Source organism: Halichoerus grypus, chromosome X (genome assembly GCF_964656455.1).
Source record: "Halichoerus grypus chromosome X, mHalGry1.hap1.1, whole genome shotgun sequence".
NCBI classification, from domain to species: Eukaryota; Metazoa; Chordata; class Mammalia; order Carnivora; family Phocidae; genus Halichoerus; species Halichoerus grypus.
In genome coordinates this window covers 92340601-92350981 of record NC_135727.1, presented here as the reverse complement: position 1 = coordinate 92350981, position 10381 = coordinate 92340601, and the positions used below count along the sequence as shown (strand labels likewise).

General features: G+C 39.1%; 1 protein-coding gene across 12 annotated transcripts in view; it reads right to left on the bottom strand.

Annotated features, from left to right (window-relative positions):
- Positions 1-492: 492 nt before the first annotated feature.
- Positions 493-10381, bottom strand: part of ZNF674 (zinc finger protein 674) — a 28852-nt gene continuing 18963 nt past the window's right edge. For 11 of the 12 annotated variants that reach the window (XM_036104657.2, XM_078065397.1, XM_036104658.2 and 8 more), the window contains one exon: positions 493-2554. In XM_036104657.2, coding sequence (XP_035960550.1) covers positions 1062-2554 — 1493 coding nt within the window. In that variant the 3' untranslated portion in view covers positions 493-1061. Of the gene's footprint in view, positions 2555-6188; positions 6304-10381 lie in introns of those variants that run through there. The other variant, XM_078065399.1, reaches the window with a different exon arrangement.

Sequence of the window (10381 nt, the reverse complement as noted above, 5' to 3'; positions counted from 1 at the left end):
TTTGTATTTGGTGTCAGAAGTCAGTTTCGTCTCGTTACTTGTGGTTATCTTTGACCATTCACTACACCTCATTTGTAAAAATCTGTTAGCTGATAACTTATGTCACAGGATTTGGTGAACTATGGAGGTATTTTTATTTATTTTTATTTATATTTTTTAAAGATTTTATTTATTTGACAGAAAGAAGACACAGTGAGAGAGGGAACACAAGCAGGAGGACTGGGAGAGGGAGAAGCAGGCTTCCTGTGGAGCAGGGAGCCCGATGCGGGGCTCAATCCCAGGACCCTGGGATCATGACCTGAGCCGAAGGCAGATGCTTAATGACTGAGCCACCCAGGTGCCCCCTGAGGTATTTTTATTTTTATTAAAAAATCACATACAGATATTAAAATCACGGGATACCCATTCTCAACATGCAAAATACATTCTCAAACCCAAAGACAAAGCTGAAAGGGAAAATGGATGGGAAGACAGAATCAAATATACACAGGATTACTTTAAACAATTTATTGGTAGTTTCTGGAGACTATGCTCAAAACATTTAAAAATCAATTTCCCAACACCCAAATGATAATTTGCTTAATAATTTGGTATATTTCCTTCCTAGCTTTTTGTTCTACCTACACACACCTAAAATAGATATAAATATAACACAAATATATATGTGCATACAATTTTACTCATCATAAAGTTGCCATTTTTCTACCACCCAGAATCACTGATACAATGGTGCCTATTCTTCCTATTTTTTTTTACAATGTAAACCATATGGTATATTGTTTTATAATCCGTTTTTTCACTTAACAGATTACCACAAACATTTCCTCAAATTCTCTGATGTACAATTTTCCACTCGTGGGTAAGAATTCTGGGTAAAAAACTGATCACATTTATTACATGCTTCTGGAATTATGCTTTTGTACCATTTATTATATTAAAGGAACATTAAATAATACCTGAAGACTTTCTGACATTCTTGACATTTATAAGGTTACTCCCCAGGATGAAGTGATACATAATGAGGTATAACGAATAGTGACATTCTCTCACTCTCAAGTATCTTAATAGGTTTTATCTCCTGTATGACTTCTCTGATGTTTAATGAGAGTCGACTTCCCACTGAAGGCTTTTCCACAGTCCCTGCATTCATAGGGTTTTTCTCCCGTATGAGTTCTGTGATGTACAATGAGAGTGGATTTCACACTAAAGGCTTTCCCACATTCACTGCATTTGTAGGGTTTTTCCCCTGTGTGGATTCTCTGATGTTTAATGAGAGTTGACTTCCTACTGAATGCTTTCCCACAGTTACTGCATTCATAGGGCCTTTCCCCTGTATGAATTCTCTGATGTTTTATCAGTGGTGACTTCTCGCTGAAGGCTTTCCCACACTCATTGCATTTATAGGGTTTCTCTCCTGTGTGAGTTCTGTGATGTACAATAAGGGTTGACTTTTCACCAAATGCTTTTCCACATCTTCTGCATTCATAAGGCTTCTCTCCTGTATGAGTTCTATGATGGACAGAGAGGTGTGATTTCCCACTGAAAGTCTTCCCACATATGCTGCATTCATAAGGCTTCTCCCCTGTATGAATTCTCTGATGAACAGAGAGGTGTGACTTTCCCCTGAAGCTTTTCCCACATTTACTGCACTCATAAAGTTTCTCTTTTGTGTGAGATCTCTGGTGTTTAATGGGGTTGGCTTTCTCATCAAAGGGTTTCCCATGTTTATTACACTCAGGTTTCTCACCGTTATGAGTCCTTTGATGCATAAGGCTGGACTTACCAAAGTGGATTCCTTCATAAAATGCTTGCCTAATGTGTGTTTTCTCATGTCTAATAAGGTGATATGAACTCTTAAAGGCTTTTGCACATTCACCACATACAAATGGTTTCTCTGCTGTGTGAGTTCGCTTGTGTTTAATCAGAGTTGACTTCTGGATAAAGGTTTTTCCACATTCGCTGCATTCATAGGGCTTCTCCCCTGTGTGAGTTCTCTGGTGAGCAATGAGGGTTGACTTCTGGCTGAAGGCTTTTGCACATTCAAAGCATTCATAAGGCTTCTCTCCTGTGTGAGTTCTCTGATGTACTACAAGGTTTGCTTTCTGGATAAACACTTTCCCACATTCAGAACACTCATAGAGTTTCTCCCTAGTTTGAATTCTTTGAGTTTTATTAAGTGCTTGCTTCTGGTGGAGGGCTCTTCCACGTTGATTGGGCTCAAAAAATTTCTCTGCAGGTTGAGCATTATTGAGATTAGAATGGAAGCATAATTTCCAATGTGCCTGACATTCATCATCTTTCTTTCTTACATAGCTTCTATTTTGACAAAGAAAGTTTAAATTATGTTTTGAACACCTTCCCCAGGAATAATATTTAGGGAGTCTTTGTCTTATAGAAACAAAGTCTGTGTTTGGATAAATGATTTTTCTGAAGCTTGTGAATTCTTGGCCGCTTTGATCCTTCTGTGTTTCCTTGTCTACTAATGCAGTTTGCCACAGAAGTTGGTTTTGGCTTTCCTTGTGGTTGTCTATCTGGTCATCAACTTGCCAGAATTCTATAAAAAATTGCAAAGAACTCATCAAACTTGTAAACATTTCTACTATAATGTTATGGGATAATATTAGTTCATAAACATCTTGCTGTGAACTCCTATCAGTAGGACTTGAGCTGATGTGGATGGGCTCCCTCCATGCCTCACTAGCACCACCTCCTCTGACTGTAAACACAAAGAAATGCTGGCCCATATTTAACAAAAGTAATTTAATACATAGTCAAGCTCAAAACCAAGAAATGTATTGGGTGTCAAAAGTGAAGCGGAAATTTAAAGTGATGGGGTGAACAGAAACTGAAGTTTGAGGATTTGCAGTGAAATCCAGACCACAGGGCAAAAATGTTCAGGAAACTGGTATGTAATTCCCACTTACAGCTGGAATCACAAGGGGCTTCCATGTTTGTTAATGGGGAGCTAGAAAGACTCCCCACTGGTCAAGGAAACTGGAAAGAAAGATATAATATATAAGAAAGCAAAGGCCTAGTAATGTAACTCAATCTGAAAATATCATAGTTTTAGTAAAGAGCCCACAAGCTGAAAAATTAACATAAAAATTGGTCCTGTTATTCGTAGGTTCCTAGGAGTGGCAAACTCTAAAAGATATATTCTTATGTTTTTATAGCTTAGGACTCACAGAACTTCTATGGAAAACCAATTCTCACTGAAGAGTTCACAGTAAAATAATTTAAACCTCACAAGGAAATGAACCATCTTGAGAGATAATCAGCAGATACATTTAAAGATACCCCATTCCTAGAACTGCAGCTAACAGAAAAATCTAGACTTTAAAATTTCAAATATTCAAAGAAAGAGAGTAAGAGCTATATTATGGGGTAAAAAAGGGAACATTTGAAAAAAGAAACATATAAATAGAAAATATAGATATTATTAAAACTCTAAATAAGTTGAACATCAGACTAGTCACAGATAAAGACAGATTTAATGAATCAGATGACAGACCTTAGGAAGTCACCCAGAATGTAACATAAAGAGCTAACAAAATGGAAATAGGGTAAGACAAAGAGAAAAATGTAAGTTCCACCATAGGTTTAATAGAAAATCCAAATGGAAAGAATAGAGAGTGGTTTTGGACAAGAAAAGGCAGGGAATTTATCACACACAAAGCCTGGCTAACAATAATGCTTGATACTTGAATATTTCAGGAGGAAAATAACCAAAGGGAAAAAGTCAGGGGGAGGGGTGTAAAAATGCAATAAGGGCAGGAAGAAAGAGGTAAAGAGGGGCACCTGGGTGGCTCAGTAGGTTGGGTATCTGACTCTTGATTTTGGCTCGGGTCATGTGGAGCACCGTGTCGGGCTCCGCACTCAGCATGGAGTCTGCTTGAGATTCTCTCCCTCTCCCTCTGCCCCTACCCCTGCTCGCTCTCTCGCTCTCTCTAAAATAAAGTCTTTAAAAAAAAGAGGTAAAGAAAAAGCAGGATATATAGACAATACAAGAAAAGAAGAAATACTAACATAGTAATGGCACAATAAATATATATTAACCCCATTAGTTAAAGGGCAATCATATTAAATTGTATTTTTCAAAATCAGCTTTATGTTTTCCAAAGATAATTAGAGCAAAATGAGAGAGAAATATTGAAAATAAAATTATGGAAAGAGATGTACCTGGTACTTAACAACCAAAACACAGGTGGTAAAACAATGCTTATGTTATATAAAACTGAATGATCTTGATGCCAAAAGCAAATAAGAACAGAATATGAGAATATTACGAAGCAATTTCACTTAAGTAGATGCAAAACTCTTTTTTTTCAGGATTTTATTTGTAACACGGGGCTCAAACCTACAACCCTGAGATCAAGAGTCACATGCTTCACTGACTGGGTCAGCCAGGCGCCCCAAACAGATGCAGAATTCTTAAATATGCAAGGCAAACTGATTCTATGGATGGGAGAGAAGAAAGGTAAACAACATCCAGTAATGTTAAAAATGTACATACCCTACTGTGTATTACACTTGTAGTTACACCACAGAGAAAATTCTGCAAGTGTGGGCCAGGATACATGTACAAGAATGGCAATAAATATAAACAATGAAATTTCCCAGTAATGGAGGTACGGATCGATGGACTGCAATACTCAGATGCTGGAATGCTATACCAGAGTTAAAATGAATGAACTAAATGTAATGTATCAGCAGAGGTGAAGCTCAAAGGGCAACGCTGAATACAGAAAGAAAGTTTTAGAAAAAACCTTACAGTTCAAGCCCAGTAATCTGGTAAATTTACAAAAGGAACACTATATGATTACAGATACAAATCTATGTACTGCAAATATAAAAACATCGATTAGAAGGATAGTCACCAAATTCATGATACTGTTTGCCTGGGGAGTGAATGAGAGGAACAGGCCTCAGGAAAGGAAGAGGCCTTGACCTTTATTTGTAAACCTCTATTTCTTTTATTAAAGAAAACACCACCAGCAAGTATCAAAATATTGACATTTGCTACTTCTGGTAGGTAAGTACACGGGTATTAGTTACAATGATGATTTTCTGTACTTTTCTGTAGTTTTAAGAGAAATGCCCTAAGGCAGGACTTCCGGGAAGACAGTGAGGATCTCAGTAAATCTCCCCCACGAGAACAATGAAAATACTGGCAAAATTATCAATATCTATCCTTTCAAGACTTTGGAAATTAACCAAAGGCACACAAGGAATCAAGAAGCATTTATTCAAGAAGAACCAGTGAACCTCAGTGAGAAGAGCCAAATCTGTAGTGTTTCACTTGGCGCTACTCACCTCTTCTCCCCCTACCCCAAGCCACCGGCTCCCCAACTCTGGCCCATAAGCAGTGAAAACTGGCAGCCTCCCAGGAGCCTGAGGGGCTGACGTGTTTTGGGCCTCCATCAAAAGCCCCATCCTCACTTGTTGACCTAACTGGGAGCTCCGCTCTAAGAAAGAAAGGACACAATATGGGAACTCAAACCCACATGAAGAAATAAAGAGCACCAGTAAAGGTAGTGGGCAGGCAAGTGCTAACACAGCAAGCCAGGCGCCTGGCTCAAGGCTGGGAATTCAGCTTTCGGAACGTTCCCTATGTTGATAAGACTATTTTGCCGGCTTGGGGCACTGAACGCCTGTTCTCTTCTGGGAGCCTAGATGCCTGACCATTAGAGGCTGATGATTTTTTGGCCTGAGGCGCCTATTTTTACTGGGTCAACTTGGAACGTTCCACAAAGTGAAAAGGGCTTTTTAAAAAACCGTGCTGGCCACTTGGACTTGAAATGTAGCCGTCCAGCTCTGCAGCATCTTGGCTCTGCACGAGAACGGAGCAACTATCCCTGTGGGGATTTATCTCCTACCCCAGGGCGCAGCAATACTGGTGAAAATGATCCCACATCAGGGCACACGGAGAAAAGTCAGAGAGCATGAGATAAAGGGGAGGAGGGGGTTAAGCTTACAGACAGAAAAAAAAAATTGATACCAGGTATCAATAATCAGAATAGATTCAGAGTTCTCAAAAGGAACTGAAAATCAGAAGACAATGGCGCAATGCCTTCAAAAGTCTAAGGGAAAGAAATGTCCATCCTAGAACTCTACCCCAAGCTCAACTCTCCATCTAGGACAAGGATAACAAACACGTCTAGATATTAAAAAAATCTCAAAAAATTTACCTCCCATGGACCTACATTCTTTCTTCGTTAGGTACTGGAAGAATGTGCTCCAATGAAATATGGAAGAAGTCATGGCATAAAGCAAATGGGGACTCCAACAATGCAGAAAGTAGCGGGAATCCCCTGAGTGATGGTGAAGGATGTGAGGATGGCAGTCGCACGAGCAGGAATGAGGATAATCCACCCAGAAGGGAGACGGTCAGATGGCTCCAGACAAACTCAGGGGAAGAACATTGATGGAACCCCTGATAGTTCTGGAAGCATTCAGAGTCACTCTAGACAGCTGGATATGGAGTATTAAAAGTTGAACTGGTGATAAGTACAGAGAGAAAGAAGCAAATAAAAGAAACAAAACAATTATTAACCAAAGGAAACAAAAAGTTATACAGGAAAGCTAAATGAATCCTAGATTACTACATGGCTCAACTGTGTCCAGTGTTTACACAGTCATAATGTCGTAAGCAACAGTACTGTCGGAAACCAAATTTGTGGTATAACCATATCGGGAACATTGGGGAACCAAAAGTCTCTGTGTGTGAGTATGTGTGTGAGTGGCAGGGGCAGTAAGGTGAGCAATCTTCCGTAGCAGAAAATTTTACATAATTATTTGAAGACACAGTAAATTATAAAGAATAGTGATACAAAAAACACCTGCCTATCCACCACTTGTTAAAAAAACAAATTATCATGGGGCGCCTGGCTGGCTCCATTGGTAGAGCATGCGACTCTTGATCTCAGGGTCATGAGTTCAAGCCCCATGTTGGGTGTGGAGCCTACTTAAAAAACAAAAAAAAAACCAAATTATTGTTCCCTTTGAAGTTGATGTGCCCATTTCATTTTCTTTCTTCTTAGATAATCACTATCCTGAATTTTATGTTTATATGCCTTTGACTTTCTTTATAGTTTTACCACACTTATTTTATTCTTTAAACCTTGGCCATGATTTACTTTGATAAAATCAAACCTATTTTTCTTTTCATCAAGAGAATTCTGCCTTAAGTCAGTAAATTTGAAATCTCAAACGAAACATAATTGTCTAGAAAAATGACCAGAACTGACAGAAGATGTACAAAACATGAATAAATCAGTAATTATTTTAAAAATTATAAACTTCACTCTGTAATCAAAAGTCTTGCCCTAAAAAAGGGCATCCTATCCAGATGTTTTTGTAGATGATTGATACCACCTCACAAGAACAGGTATACTTTAGTCAATACAGTTTCGGAAACTAGAAAAAGAAGGGCAAGTACCCGGTCTGTTTTATGTAGCCAGTATAACCGTGTCTACGAGAGTAAGAGGCCGGCGCAAGGCAAGGAAATCTAACTCATCTCTAAACATTAATGCAAAACTCTTAAACTTGAGTAGACTGACTTCAATGAATTAAAAAAAAATGCTTCAGGCGCCTGGGTGGCTCAGTTGGTTAAGCGACTGCCTTCGGCTCAGGTCATGATCCTGGAGTCCCGGGATCGAGTCCCGCATCAGGCTCCCTGCTCTGCAGGGAGTCTGCTCCTCCCTCTGACCCTCCCCCCTCTCATGTGCTCTCTCTCTCATTCTCTCTCTCTCAAATAAATAAATAAAATCTTTAAAAAAAAAAAAATGCTTCACAACGAAGTAGAATTTAAGCACAGGAATGCAAGAACAGTTCAATTTTATATATATATGTGTGTGTGTGTGTGTGTGTGTGTGTATAATATTTATTATTTATTTATTTATTTATTTGAGAGAGAGACACACAGCGAGAGAGGGAACAGAAGCAGGGGGAGTGGGAGAGGGAGAAGCAGGCTTCCCGCGGAGCAGGGAGCCCGATGCGGGGCTCGATCCCAGGACCCTGGGATCATGACCTGAGCCGAAGGCAGACGCTTAACGACTGAGCCACCCAGGCGCCCCACAGTTCAATTATCTATTATATTAATATCTATTAATATAATCCACCACATTAACAGATTAAGGAGAAAAAAATCATCTTCTCAATAGATGCAGAAAATAAGCATTTGAGAAAATATAACATCCGTTCTTGATTTTTTAAAAGATTTTATTTATTTATTTGAGAGAGACAGAGAGAGCAAGCGAGCGAGTGCACGAGCAGGAGAGGAGCAGAGGGGGAGGGACAAGCAGACTCTGCACTGAGCACAGAGCCTGATTTGGGGCTTGATCCCATGACCCTGAGATCATGACCTGAGCTGAAATCAAGAGTTGGATGCTCAACCAACTGAGCCGTCCAGGTGCCCCTTACGATTTTTAAGAAAGTCTTAGCAAATTAGGAATATAAAAGAAGCTTTTGATGAAAGGGAGCTTTCAACATACCCCAGCAAATATACTTAATGGTGAGTTGGAGGAGCTCTGTCATCTCTCTGTGCCTCAGTTTTCTCATCTATAAAATGAGGATACCAACCAGCCTACTTGATAGGGTTGTTCAGAGGATTAAGTATGTACAAAGCATCCAGAACATAGCAAACACTCAGATACTGCCTATCATTATATTACTATCACTGTCCCCATTATTTTCATTAAAATCAGAAACAAACAGGGAATTCACTATCACTACATCTATTAAACACTATACTACAGGCCCTGACTAATATAGGAAAAAGAAAGAAAATGTGCAATTGGGGTTTTTTTTTAAGTTCTAATTTAAATCATAGTTAACATGTAGTGTAATATTGGTTTCAGGAGTAGAATTTAGTGATTCATCACTTACATACAACACCTAGTGCTCATCCCAACCAGTACCCTCCTTAATGCCCATCACCCATTTAGCCCATCCCCCTTCCCACCTCCCCTCCAGCAACCCTCAGTTTGCTCTCTATAGTTAAGAGTCTCTTAAGGTTTGCCTTCCTCTCTTCTCTTTCCCTTCCCCTATGTTCATCTGTTTTGTTTCTTAAGTTCCACATACAAGTGAGATCATATGGTATTTGTCTTTCTCTGACTGACTTGTTTCACTTAGCATAATACCCTCTTGCTCCATCCATGTCATTGCAAATGGCAAGATTTCATCAAGATTTGATGGCTAATATTCCATCATACACACACACACACACACACATACACACACACACACACACACCCCACCTCTTCTTTATCCATTCATCAGTCAATGGGAAAATGTATAATTGGAAAGGAAAAGACAAAATTGTTTTTATGAAGACAACTGTTTACACAGAAGACTCAAGAGAATCTAAAAACTATTAAGAAAAGCAACTAGAAAGGTTTCTGTTCACAAGTTGAATATATAAACATCACTAGCATTCTCATGCACTAGTATTTACCAATTAGAAAATGTAATAGGAAAAAAAAGATCTCAATCACAATTGCTGTAACAACTAAGAGATATCTAGGAATAAATCTAACAAAAGATATGGAAGCACTTCCTGAAGACAAATTCAGAACACTACTGAATGGCAGAAAAGAGAAGCTGAGTTAAGAGTTCGCTGACAGGAAAATTCAATAGTGTCAAGATGCCCATCCCCAACCTACTCCCAGCTCATCTCCAAACACAGTGCAATTGCATTAGGGATCCCAAACAGGGTTTTCCATAGAACTTGAGAAACCAATCCTAAAATTCCTATGTGAATGACCAAGGAGTCAAAGGAGATAAGGGGGAGTCATCCGACGAGCTATTACCAACATCAGCAACGGTAAGAATGGCGCAGCGGCTGACATTTACGTGCCGTTCACTAAGTGTCAGGCAGTTTTAAGGGCTTTATATTTTTTAACTCATTTGAATAATGATAGTGGCAGAGGGACAAACAGACCAATGGAACAAAATAGAAAGCCTCGGCACAGACCCACGCATCTGGGTAACTTGACCTCTGACTGAACTGGTGTCACACACCATCGTGGAAAGAGTTCCATACATGGCATGGTATGAGTGGGTGTCCACGTGGGGAAAAAAGGTGAACTAAGAGCTCCTTCCTCACGAGTTACATAAAAACAAATTCCAGGCAGATTGTAAGAAAGTAAAAAAGAAAAAAAAAAAAGCAAAATTTTCAAGTGTTGGGAGAATATTATGTGATAACATCTTTATGACCTCAACCAGAAAAAAATTACTTCAATTTACACAAAAAGCACCAACTAGCGAAAAACTGATAAATCTGATTACATTACAATCAAAACTTCTACTCGAAAAACACCTCAATAGCCCAAACTAAGATATTGACTACACACAAAATTGGAATCGAGAATATATGAAGAAG